General features: G+C 46.3%; 1 protein-coding gene across 1 annotated transcript in view; it reads right to left on the bottom strand.

Moving 5' to 3' along the window:
- Frmpd2 (FERM and PDZ domain containing 2) overlaps nucleotides 1-13,809 on the bottom strand; it is an 85,743-nt gene that overhangs the window by 14,096 nt on the left and 57,838 nt on the right. Inside the window, 8 exon segments of the mRNA XM_074079369.1 lie at nucleotides 379-464; nucleotides 1,343-1,436; nucleotides 3,111-3,215; nucleotides 5,715-5,920; nucleotides 7,080-7,196; nucleotides 7,284-7,391; nucleotides 8,087-8,179; nucleotides 9,634-9,734. Of these exon segments, the coding sequence (XP_073935470.1) occupies nucleotides 379-464; nucleotides 1,343-1,436; nucleotides 3,111-3,215; nucleotides 5,715-5,920; nucleotides 7,080-7,196; nucleotides 7,284-7,391; nucleotides 8,087-8,179; nucleotides 9,634-9,734 (910 nt within the window).

A 13,809-nucleotide genomic window follows, 5' to 3' on the forward strand; every position in this document is an offset into this window, starting at 1 on the left:
GGGGGCCTGAGAGCAGGCAGACATGCTGGTCAACAAGGTTGGAGCAGGCCTGGGGTGCACAGCCAGAGCCAGGATGGAGAAGCCACTGTACTCCATCATCTCTGTTCACTGTCTGACTCCTAAGTCTAGGCAAGCCGCCATAAGTTTTGAAAGGGTATTTATAGGGTGTGAGGTTTTCTGCTTAGAAGTATTTGTCTGCGACCTCCTGGGTTTCATATCCCCATAGAAAAGTAGTACTAAGAGGAAGAAGTGAAAGAGAAAAAAAGATGTATTTTGTTTCCTGGCCACCTCTCTCCCACCCAGAGGCAACTGTAGCTTCTGATGTTGTCCAGGCAAGTTCCAGAAGGAAGGAAAGGTCCCCAGTAAGGGTGCACTTACCTGCCCAGGACCCTGGAGGCACTGCACAGCCTGCTTGTGGGTAAGGCCACACAGGCTGACTCCATCTACCTGCAGGAGCCTGTCACCTGGAAGAAGGGTGGATGTTATGATCTCTGGGGCTCAAGGAAAGACTCTTCTGCAAAGCCCCAGCTCCAGCCCTCCATGCAGCCTCCCGACAGGGGGCAGGAAGCAGAGCTGCCAAGTGCCCCTGGACTCAGCAGGAATCCTGCCTGGGCTTGAGCACAAGTGCCTCTCTGATTGTCTGCATGCCTACTTCCAAGCACACGACAGATCAATAATATAAAAGCCTTTCTATTATTGGCTCACAGGCTGGCTAAGCCAGCTCTGTTCAACCTTATCCTTCCTCCTGTTTTACTGTGAAATCATTTTTGAAAGTATTTTCAAGCCACTCAGGGGTGATATTTATATCCCCAGGTTGTTTTTTTATTTCACAAAAGGTCAGGGAGACAATGGTTGGTGTTGGGAACACCAGAATACAAGGCTGAAATGGATATAAGTAAGATCCTAGGTGCCTTTTTGGGCTCAGTTCTGGAAGTTTTGGCAAATAATAAAAATCAGTCCCTTCCTTTAGAACAGTGAGACATTATATAGGGCAGAGAAAAAGCTCATATCTGTATCTAAAGACAGACCCTCATACTAGAATGGGGCCACCAATACTAGCTCTATCTTCTCAGGGTAACAGTACTGTCTCCCATGAAGACCAGCAAGAAACTTCAAATATCTCCAACATCACATAATGCTTTCCAGTTAGCTTCTATAAACTTTAGATCCCTGCTAACCTATCAGGTGGATAGTGTGGGCGTAATCCTCCCCTTCTTGGGTGGAGAAATCAGACCCCAGAGAGGCAATGGTTTGCAGGAGGCTCAAGAGAGGACTGGGTAAGGCCTGGGGCTACCCTTCAAAACCCAGGAAAGCAGAACTCCCAGAAGCCTCCACCCCTCACCTTGTAGGGTATGTCCTTCCTTAGCAGCTGGGCCTCCAGGAATGATGGATTTCACATAGATTCCTCCGTACAACACACTGGTGTTAATTCCACCCTGAAAAACACAAGGAAAAACTCACCACCAATCTGCCCCCTCCTCAACCTCCCTAACAAGGGGAGCCCCTCCTGCCTACCATCTATGCCATGGCCTCATCTCCATCTGACAGTGTCTTCTATATCCACCCATGGAGACTCTTTTCTCCACTGAGCTATGAAGATGGGGTTTGCTTGATATCTATGTGTACATGTGCATGGTACATTCAACCTTCCTCAACTGATTTCCAATCATTGTGTCCCCGGCGTGTTTGTCACTATATAAGCAACACTACATTAAGCATCCTCACATATACAGCCTGGCCTAATGGGATTCTTGTTTCTACCTCTATGGGCCCAAGGATATGTGCATTTTTTATAGTAATAGATGTTGCCAGATTACATCCCAATATGAATGTGCATATAATTATTCACATTTCCACCAGCTTTGTGCGACAGTACCCTTTTTCTGCATCTAACTACCTATATTTAGCCAAACTGATAGTTATAAAGTTTAAAGATTTTTTTTTTAATTTAATTTGTATTCCCATGACTTCTGGTGGGTTTGAGGGTCTTTCATTTGTTTAGAGGCCATTTGGATTTGAGTGAGACATTTCAATAATTATTTTTTAATTAAATTTCTCCAAAGGAAGTCAAAATTTTTTGCCAGCCAAAAGAAATCACCGATCTCTTCTTAGCATATGTGTATGCATATATCTGAATAATGTAAAATTTAGCAAGTTTTTCAGAGGAAGTAACTATGTTAGTATCTGATAGGATTGTTACTCAAGCCAAGAATAAATTGACCATACTTGTTACCAGCCTGTTCACTCTCTAGGGACTCATGAGCCTTATTTCTTAATGTCAAAAAATCATCTGCTGACACATTGATTGCAGGCTGATGGTTTAGCCATTCAGGATCCCTGCTCTAGGTGCATACCTTTATTATATACGAAAGCAAAGATTGCCCTCCATTACCTTATCTCTTGGGTTTCCTTTGGAAGTTTTCTTGGCCTTGACATTTCCTTGCCTATTGGGAAATTCCATTCTATTTCCAATCAACAATCAGATTCCATAACGCCATCCCTAAGATCCAGACACATTCCAAGCTCTCAAGGTGATGGGTTATTTTCAATGCCCAGTAAAACAAGCAAACCTCCCAACCTCTGACCTCTGAGTTTTCACTGCCTTCGTGTGTACCAATTTCCACACTCTTGGATGATCACAGTTACGTAGGGAATATACCTTCTCAGGGTCTGCCAGGCAGAGCTCAAAAGCCAAATACAAAGTGCCAGTCTGACAGAAGTCTTACAGACTTTGGCCTTTAAAGGCTGGAGTACAGAGTTCCTCTGTCATCCTATTTGGGATGACAGTGGATTACCCCCATTCACCTTTGGCTCATGACCCTGAAGCCCCACCTTGCTGTCCTTTTCTTCCTGTCCAGTTTTAGCTCAGAATCAGGACCCATCACACAATTCCACCTACACAACCTTCTCACACCGTTCTGCCTCCTCAGCACCTACCTCCCTCTCAAGCTCAGGTTGCCCTGTGTCTCCCAGTTTGTCTTTGAATTCTCATTCCCCACAGAGGCTCCCAGTGACTTTCTTGGTTCACTCACTTCCCATGTGCCACTTGTGCTCCAGATGGATATATTTTAAACTGTTTTCCAAGCCCCCCCTTCCCCAACAACTCTTACAGTCATGCTGAATCCAAGGGTCCCATCTTCCTTGACCAGCTCAACGAAGTAGATATCACCTACATTGGTTTCTGGAGGTGATGGAGGGCAAGGAGAACGAGCACTCTGCCGCAAATAAACAGAAAAGAGAAAGGCATGAAGCACCTGCCCTGCCTATATTGACAGCTCCTCTTAGCTCTCACCTGCTCACAGGAGCAGGTAGCATTGTACCCAAAGGAAGCAGGGGCTTCCAGCATGGTCAGCTCCTACATTATCAGTTCCTCCACATGTGACCTTGGGCAAGTCTCTCTGACTCTCCAGCTTCCATTTCCCAATCCATATGACTGGTGTGGAACATCCTTCCTAATTGTGTGACTGCAAAAGTGCCAACACATGGTAGGGGCTCCATAAATGTAGGTTACTCCTGTCTCCAATTATTTTGCAAGTATCCATATTAGAACCAAAGTTACCCAGGAACTGCCTGGAAACCTCACACAGGTTACCAGCAAAGTGACAGCATGCTGGATACCAAATACACAACAGCTTTCTGAGGCAGAATCAAACTTCAGCAGGACTTCTGACCATTCCTAGCAAGAGCGACCATAGTGGGTTTTACTATACAATAGTTGAATGCTTTGGGAAAAAGAAAAATGAGCATACCGTATATCAGGCAGTTGCTTGGTACTGTGACAATTAGCATGTAAGACTTGCTCATTCATTTATACAATCATGCAACAACATTAGTTAGCACCTACTATATGCAAAACTGCTATGGCTTGAGTGCCCCCCCCAAACTTATCTGAAATTTTATTGCCATCTCGACAGTAGGAAGAGGTGAAACTTAAGGGCCATAAGGACACTATCGTCCCATGCTCTGAGACCCCGCCCTGCCTCTGCCACTAGCCTCCCCCAGGGACCTTGGCATGATTCTTTCCTTTCTGTGCCTCAGGTATCCTACCTGTCAAGTGGGCTGACAGTAGTACCTCTCTCATAGGATCACCATGAATCTCTCATGAGCTCACATATATAAAGTGCTCAGGACTCTCAGACACATAGGTAAGCACTCAAGTGTCAGCCATTGTTATTCTTTGCTGGCCTTCTGCATTCAGTTCTTCATGGATATGTTGTCCAAGTGATCGTGGTGGCCAGTTAAGAAGGCACTAACATTCACAGAGTCCTGCAGATCTTGGCAACTGAGTTCAGAACATGCTACATCGAGATATGGAACCTCAACATACTGAATCTTTGAGACTGAAAGAATCTGAGAGCAGCAGGAACAGGAAGGTCTCTCTGACCTTCCCTGGCCCTTTTCCCCTGAAGTAGGTCCTGAAACCTAAGGATGTTCTGGCCTTTCCCTAAAGGACCTTTCTCATGAAGCCCTCACATAAGAGGTGCCCTTCCTATACCCAGAGGAAGCAGCACCCTTAGTTCTAAAGACTAAAGGACTAGATGAGAAATTAAGTTAATAAGTCTTCACTAAGTATCCCCAAGTGACTCACGCCCACTGCCCTGTCACACTTCTCCTCAGCTCTCCATTTATCATAAATCTACTATGACCCATACCCAGAATTTTCTGTTTCTTTGAGTCCTCATTTCCTTACAAAAGATCATGTAAAGCTAATATTCAATAAATGTGTATGCTTTTCTCTTGTTATACTCTTACAAGGGCCTAGCCAATGGATCTAAGGTAAATAGAAGGAAATGATATTTTCTGTACACTGGACACAGTGTGGTTCTGTAGACAAAAGTCATTACCTGAAAGTGATTTTGAGAGGGGTGGGACCACTTGCTTATTTTAACTAGCGTCCCAGAAAGAACGAGAAGGTGCCCACTTGACCAAGTAAGGAAGAGGGTTAATGCCAGGCCTGCTCTCAAAGGTGCTAGCACCTGTGGAGAAACAAGAAGAAGCAGCTAAGCACCTGAGACTGGAGGTGAGAGGAGCAGGTGGGCAGTGGAGCCTAGAGAGTTGTTTTGGGGTAAGGATAGAAAGACATCAGTGGAAAGACACAGAAAGCTCAGAGAGAGTGACAAGTCTGTCCCTACTCGTACCTCCAACTTCAGGCTCTTGCAAGGGCTTCTCCTAGGAAGAATTAACCAGAGACAGAGAACTGATACAGCCCATGAATGTCAGCTTTGAGGGACCCAGAGCAGAAGGAAGAAAGTGGTTCTGTGGAGTCCAAAAAGGACTCTCCTACCCAGTATCCAAGAAAACAGCAGGGCATGGAGAGCTGGGACTGTACCATCCTCTGTCCACCATAAGGCCAGGTTTTATTTTCTTCCTCCAGGAGCAAAAGCAAGTGAGCTGCCAACTCCAGGACCAATCATAAGCCAAGGTTATCCTGCCCTTGGTAGTAATCAATTTCCTCATGTTGTCATTACCAGTAGCAATTACAGTGACTAAGAACACTGAGCCCTATGACCCAGGTACTGTGCCCAGAGCTCTACCATTTCCTCGTGTGAGACAGTCACTTATTTCCATTTCACAGAAGAGAAGCTGAGGGCCAGTTGGTGTAAGTAAGCCCTAGCCACCAGACATGGCACATGGAGAGCACAGGAGCTGGGCAGGGCTCCACAGCTTGTTCTCTTTTCTAGAACATTCTAGAACGTGAACCAAGGAGCTGTCACCTTTGATGGCAGAGGGGAGAGCTCAGGCCCTTGCCTGGGGATTACACTTGGCACACGAGCCATTTCCAGTCCTCCAGGGTTTCTGTCCTGGTCTTGTGTGTGTGGTGACAAACTTCCCTGCTGACCGTTGTTCAGGATGTCTGTAGAGAAAATGCCAGAATTGTCTGTGCTATTCTTCTCTTCACTGGGGATATTTCCACAAACTCCTATGAAAACAGGCCAAGAAAAAGTTAGCTGTTTGGAAAGGCTGGCATCTCAGGGCACCCTATGGGAGGCACAAAGTTTTCCTTTAGAGACAGAGAGACCTTTTATAGTTGCAGGGGATGCGAATTTAGCACCTCATGTAGGATGTTGCACTTAGAATGTGACTCAGAAACCTAAATAGAAGTCACTTGTGTGACCTATTTATGAAAACAGGAGCGAGGAGAGTGAATACTGCCAGCTCCTTTTTATTAAACTCTTGTCATATGATGAGAGAGAGAAAGGAGCATGGCTAAGGCCCCCCGGCATTGCCACCTCCTCACTCCTACACAGCTGATGGCTTCTGGACCAGGCAGCTGCAATCCCTAGGAAAGCCATCGGGTGGCGGTGTGCATATGTGCAAAAGGGTGTGCATAGCTTTCAGAGGTACAGCAAATAGGGTGCCTGCATTCAGACATGAGCCTGACTTTGCAGGAAGTCTCCTGAAACTTAGGAGACCTCCCAGCGAAAAAGCATCAGGGATCTCAGGTAACTAGGGTATAAGGGTGTCCATCTAGCCCCATTGCCTCCATCTAGCCTCCCACACCTGCCCCAATAAAGATAATAATATGGGTCTTTGATCTAAGCAGCTGTTGCTCTTTCCTTCTTATGTAAAAGATGAGGAAAAATACCTTAAAGAAAAACCAAACTTTACGGGTTGATCTGTAACCCGCACAGGTGAGAATAGTGTACTTACTGCGCAAATTCAGGTTCAAGACCAGTGTCAGCTGCCCTCCCAGCAGCATAGGTGGTTACTCCACCTAAGCCCAAACTCTAGAACTCCTAGAGCAGCCCCTTTCAATGAGGGCTTGATTGACAATAAGAATCTCCTCCCTGTCATGCAAGGAGAATGGGCAGAAACATACACAGTGGTGTGTCCAGCCAAGCCTTATTAATTAATAAGGAATTAGAATAGGTTGCTGCCTTTCAAAGGACATACCAATCCTGTCCCCACAGCTGCAGAGCTATTGATTGGTGTCACTACATTGGCTCTTCACAAGCCACTATCAGGAAGAGATCTACACAAAAGACCTGCGTGAGCTTTGTATTCAGTGCTGGGTGATAATAATGCACTCCTGAAAACAGATGAGGCTCTTGAGTTTCTAAAAGCAGGTTGAGACGTACCTTTGGACTGAGAAATGATTAATTCTATGTTGTCGGGAGAATTCTGAATCATTCTAACAGCCATGTTGAACGTGAAGCCCTCTAGGCTGATGTGATTCAAGGCTAATATTCGCCCTCCTAGAAAAACAAAACATCTCAATAACCCCATTAAGGAAATAAGAAAGAGTGGTTCCTTAAGACAACATCTCTGATAACAAGATGTACCTGGTTTGATCTTTTTAGCTTTTTCTGCTGGTCCTCCAGGTATAAGAGACAATATAAAAATGCCAGGATTACCTTGGCCTCCATCTTCTCCCTCATTAATGACAAAACCTGCAATTTAAGATGGTATTTAATGGTAAGATGACGTGTTTGCAGCTCAGCGACGTTAGGTCATTTACCCGAGCTCACACAGCTACCCAGTGGCACAACTGATCATTTGTCTCGGGTGTAATATGTGGGGAAATATGGATTGCTCCCTTTAGCATCTACAGCTAAAGCTAGAAATACAGCCCACCAATGTGAGCTAGACTTTGCTCCAGGACATAATCAGAGATACAATTGACTTTTCTGATCTGTAACTTGGGATTGTTACAGATCAACCCCAAGTCAAAAATCATAACAGACATGATTTTTAATCAAGTACTCAGTGTCTTGTTTCTGAGTGGTTTTAAGGATTTTTAAATGTGATCAGTAATAAAAGGTGAGAAATATTGCCAATTCCACTCCATCACTAAGATCTATATATATATACAGAAATGTGTTACATGTATTAGGGGGAAATTTTTTTTTAACTTATGCTTAGATGCACCCCCAAAATGCATCAGGGTCTTCAAGGAAGCCTTTTAGTCTTGTTGTTCTTTAAGGATATCTCAAAGGAGGAAAAAGCAGAAGTGATGACTGAAAAGGGCAAATTGGGAAAGGCAGAGCAGAAGAGAGGAGTAGAAAATTCAAAAGGGAAAAGTGGCTCCCTCTGTCTCACTGCCAAGCAGGTGAGACAAGTTCTGACCTACGGGGAGCCCTCTTACCAAAACCACAGTGTGGATCACGTTTCAAAGTCACATGCACAATTTCTCCATCAGGTCCTGCTGTAAAGCTCTTTCCTCTGTTATTCTGTACCCCTAGAAGTAGAATCAAAATACCTTATTGTGCTTCCCCAAAAAATTCTTATTAAAGGGGGGAACGTGCATACATGGATGCTTGAAAGCAAAAGTAGCTAACAGTTTGAACCTCCCCACAGCACTGGGAACAGATCACTGAGCACATACTTCCCATGAGTCTCTCTGGGTCAGTGTTAATGATATTTGGGCTGCAGATCAGAGGCCAAGGTAGGGTGGGCTGTGATGCCTGTTTTCTCTATCATTTACTATACCCTCTTTTTTTTTCTGCATTCGTCTTGGGACAAAACAAAAGACGAGTAGGGATGTACTTGCTAGCAGTGACAACTAAAAGTAAAACCATCAAAGTCTTCCCCTCTTAGGAAGTACTGGACCCTTCAAGAGTTGGGGTCTTATGGGTAAAAGTTAGATCATTGGGGGAGAGCCCTTGTAGTAGCTATTGGGACTCCAGTCTGTCTGTCTGTCTGTCTGTCTCTCTCTCTCTCCCCCACCCTGCATGCCCCCCCGCACCACCTTGCTTCTTGGCTTCCATGAACTGAACAGGCCTCCTCCAGCATGTGCTCCTTCCATGATGCACTGAGCTACCATAGGCCCAAACCAACAGGGCCAAGTGGCCATGGACTGGAACCTCTGAAACCATGAGCCAAAATAAGCCTTTCCTCTTTTTAAGTTGATTTATCTCAGGGATTTGTTACCACAATGAAAAGCTGACTAACACAGGTCTCTACCAATCAGCAGTTGCTAGAGGTCAGCAGCCCAACCTGGGTGTTGCTAGAGTGCTTCTCCAGCTTGGGTCTTGAAGGACACCCAAAACAGAGCCCTGAGACTGTTCCTAGTGAGCTGGAGTCCTAGAGAGGGGCACTCCAATGCTTATCACAATGCCAGTAGAAAAATCCCCCACTAGTGACTCTGCCACAATCATTCCATGGTCTGCAGGGACCATGGAAGAGCCTGAAAGACTTAAAAGTAGACAGGTTCCTGGTGGTGTTCTAGATTGAGCCCCCAGGATTGAAAACGTTTGCAAAGCATAAATATTTTCCCTAGTTATGGAATCTGTCTTTACTTTCAACGGGGCCCTTGCCAGGGATGGTATGTGATTGCTACCATCCCTAAGCATATTTTCTGAGAAACACTGGGTGATATTCTGGGCCGTGAGAAGAAGCATAATTGAAATGGTGCCTTTTCTAAATACACCACCCTTTAGTGGTTATTCCTCATGCTGGACAGAACACTGGAAATTGCTTTGCCAAAGCTAACACCTCTCCGATCCATGTGCAAGCCAGAGCCAAATGTTGACTGGGAAAGCATTTCCCTAAATAGTTTTGAGAATCATTCTAAAAATAAAAAGATTGTGAACATTGCTTGGGAAGCAAACTGAAGTGGTGGCAAAAGGTTAAAAACAAGCATCACATGGAAGGTTTTCTTTACCCTAAACCTGGCCGTGGCCTGGTCTGTACCTGTGCACGCACTCTGAGCAGGGGGACCAGTGAGAGGGTCACAAGCCGTTGGCTTCTGATTCAATCAAATGCTGTGCTGCTGCTCCTGGCCAGTGAAGTTGCTGCGGGGAAAGGTGACAAGGTAAAAAAGATAAGATGCCCCTTGATGGCAACTTTCTGGACATATGTTAGAATGGGCAGTGGCTTGGGGAAGGCAACATGGTTTCTAGCCTTCCAGCAGAGCCACAGAAAGACCCCATCAAGGGCTGGTCTGGTTATGAGGAGTACAATGGGAGGAATAGATTTGGGGTCTTTCTGTCCTAGAAGGTTCACAACAATCACCCAGACCCCTTCTGAACCTCCCACTGTACACCTTAGGTTTGGATATAAAAGACAAAAAAATCGTCCTATTTCCCAAGCTTATGATACCACCAAAAGCAAGTGTGTGGGGGGGGGTTAGTGTTTGGTTGTTTGCTCTTGCTTTTAGCTGAAGGCCCTTGGCAGGGTCAGGCATGCTCCAGTACCCTGTATCTGCTGTGCCCCAGTGAGGGCTGCACACAGTCTCTTTGCAGCCCGATCCTGGTAGCATCTGAGTTGGATGCCCCCCTGATCACACACTGAGACCACGAAACTTTCATGTGTTCAGATGGCCTGGACCAAATGTGTGGTGTTATGCTTGGGATGTGCTTTGTTCCCAAGGGTTCATGTATTGAAAGCTTAGTCCTCAGTGGAGTGACATTGAGAGGTGGTAGAACTTTTAACAGATGCAGCCTGTGAGACCAGTTAGGTCACTGGGGATGCATGAATAAGTAGTTCCCAGGGAATCCCAGTTAGTCCCCCAACTTTTCTTTATAAGGTACTCCACCTTATTTTGTTATAGCAACAGAAAACGGACTAATACCTGCAACATTCTAGTAAGTGAAAAATGTTCCAGGTGCTAGGAAGAATGATGAATCAAGTAGGAACCCCTGTCCTACCCCTAAAGTCAGCTTGCATAGAGAAAGTTTGTATTCAGAGATGAATAAGGTAGAGAACAAGAGAAGGAAGAAAGAGCACAAAGCTGTGGGTGCTCAGAGCCCTTGACAAAGCTAGCACTGGGCCTCCATGATGCCAAGCAGACTTCTCCCCAATACCAGTGAGGCCTCCTCCACCCCACTGCTCAGGCAGTTGGACTATGACAGAGGGTACTTTTTGGGTAGCTTCCTGTGGATCCTCTCACTGTACACTGGGAGCAGTGACACCAGGGTCTCCTGGCATGAAGCCTGGCACTCCTCAGGGGAGTGATGGGAAGAGTGAAGGGGAGAGCTGGGTGATGGGAACGTGGTGGGGAGGCAAGGGTAACACAGAGCAGCTTTTTGCAGATAGGGAAGTGCCTCCTTCTTCTTTTTCTCCTGTTTGGTCCTGTGTCATAAGTCCAACCCAGATTGTTTGGGAACCCACTAGGGATCTGGCCTGGGCCAGCAAGGTGTTGACAGTGGAAGGGTGAGTCAGACCTGGTCTGTCCTCTGGGATCCCCATCCTACCGAGGATGGGCGTTATCTGCATTCCAACCCCACCAAAGTGCCCAGGGAGAGGCACCGGCAGTGTGCTTTTAGGTTCAAAGAAAGGAAAAATCCCAGCAGTCTGGGAGGAGCCCAGAAAGGCTACGAGAATAGGGGCTTTTGGGTGGCCTTTGAAGGGAAGCAAAGACTCACCTGCCCCCAGGTTTCTGTGACTCATTTGACCTGGTCCATACATACACACAACCAACCCTTGATTGTTTAAAGCCATTTAGTGCCAGTCACCCAAGGACAAATATATACGAGTCCACTGATTACATAGTATAGCCACATTCACAGACAAGAGTATTAAGTGCCAGGGCTGGGTGACTAAGGAATGGGGACTTCTGCTGAATGGGAAGGAGTTTCAGTTTAGGAAGATGCAGCATGATGGTACATTTTATGGTTTGTATATTTTACCACAATTTAAAAGTTGTTTTAATGCAAACCTTCAAAAGATCCATTTACTGGAAGCCTGCACATCTGGCCTCAGAACTGAGGATACAGCTGGCATATTGCTATTCTTGGGTACGTCAGTGCTTAGCAGAGTATGTTCATGTTGGGGGGGCGGGGGGCTGCCCTAAAGGCAGTCAGCAGAGTGAAGGAGGCTTCAAAAGTCCCTTGCTGGGACAGTCAAGAAAGACTTCAGAGAAGCAGTGGAAGGAAGAAGGTGACAGACATCTGGGGAGCAAACAGCAGCTGTATGTCAGGGTTGTCACCTACTGCTTCTCTCTTCTAAGGAGTTCTGAGTGAACAGTTGCCATAAATGGCACTGGCAATGGGGTTCCTGCTCCTCTGTGTATCCCGTCCTTCCCTCCCTGACTCTAGCCCTCCCTGGTCACATGTCCCAAATGCCAAGCCACCAGCATGACCTGCTCTATCCCACATGATCCTGACTTTTCACCTCTGCCTGCCTGTGAACACCAGAAAGCAGAGAACATGTCTGTCCTACTAATGCTGAATCTTTGGCATCTGACCAGGGCTGGCACACATTAGGTCCTTAACTAGTTTTTCTAGTAAGACCAGTGGGGTTTCCCCATGCATGGCATTCCTCCCTCCCTCTCACTGAGCCCAAATCCCACCTATGCATCAAGATCTGATGTGACCCTCCCCAACCCTCACCCTCAAGTGAGCCAGAACACTGTATCTACACTGTACCTAGATGTTTAACCCATCTTGTTCCCACAAAAGGAGGGCATGTTCCTACTGTATCCCCTTGAGGTCAGGGAAAAGGCACCAATCTCAATACCCTCACCACGGGCTCATCCCATGTTCAACATTCAACATTTATCACATGGTATAACTTCCCTCAGTCACCCAGTGGGGTGGGCATGACTGTTAACACCACTGGATGGATAAGGAAACTGAGGCACAGGCATGTTAGATTGCTTGCTTAAGATTACACAGACAGCTGAGCAGATAATGGTAATGACTTCCTGGGACACTGGGGTTGCTCTACGGCCCAGCTGAGTCATCTTCACTCCAGCCAAAGCAGAAATACTTAGAGTCTCATCCACACCACCAAGATCAACACAGCCCTGTGGACACATTGACAGGCTCTTGGCCAACCTCAGACTTCACCTTGGCCACAGTGGACAGCACATGGGAGCACAGGCTCAGTTCATGTTGACAATGCCCTGCCTCAGATGCAGTCCTCGCTCTACCTTGGAGCCTCTTGACATCTGAGTAGCTTCCTCACCTACTCCTGCCGCTCAAAACCATGGGAGAGCCAACCCCTCCCACAGGCAATCCTCAACCAGAGGGCACAGGACAGGCACACAGGCATCCACCCTCCTTAGACAGACAATTGTAATCTTCTCAGTGGAACTGAGCCCTGGTCACTTTCAACAACTACTTTGACAACTTCCACTCTAGATTGACTGATCCTTCCACAACTTACTCCCTCTTCACCTCCCCAAAAACTCATCAGGACCCAAGTCATTCTCTTGGCTCTGTTTCTGGGAACTCTTCCTGATGTCGAGGACTCAAAGGCAAGTCCTGGATTTCTCCATTCCCCAAGGGTTGCTAGTGACCTCCAAAGTGAGTTATTAGGGTGTGTTGTGGAAATTGGGTGTTAATAAACTAACACAGACATACACATCTGATACAGAAGAATCAGCATTTGCAGAGGACTCTAATCCAGCTTCCTCCTGAGAAGGTCAGTTGCCATGCAGTACTGCAAAGCTCCTCCCCATCAGTGAGGAGGTCACCTGAAGTCCCATCACCCTCAGGAAGGACACTTTACTTTCAGCAGATGGCTGCAGTGGTTTGGATAAGTGTCCCTGATGAGCCCTCATATTAAAAAGCCTTGGTCACCTGCCCATGGTGCTCTTAGGATCCAGTGGGAGGTTTTCTTAGTCAAATTTTGTGTCACTGTAACAGATATCTGACAAAAACAACTTAAGGGAGGAAAGATTTATTTAGGCTCATGTTTTTAGAAGTTTCAGTCCATAGTCCTTGGCTCCATTGATTCTAGGCCCATGGTGAGGCAGAATATGACAGTGACAAGAATGTGGGGCAGGGGCTACTTAACCTCATGGTGAACAGAAAAACAGAGAGGGGGTGTGGTGATAAGATACAGCCCCCAAGGGTACAGGTCAATGACCTACTTCATCCAGTTTGGTCCCACCTCCTAAAATTTCCAGAACCTCCCTAAATA

This window comes from Castor canadensis, chromosome 7, assembly GCF_047511655.1.
Source record: "Castor canadensis chromosome 7, mCasCan1.hap1v2, whole genome shotgun sequence".
Lineage (NCBI taxonomy): Eukaryota > Metazoa > Chordata > Mammalia > Rodentia > Castoridae > Castor > Castor canadensis.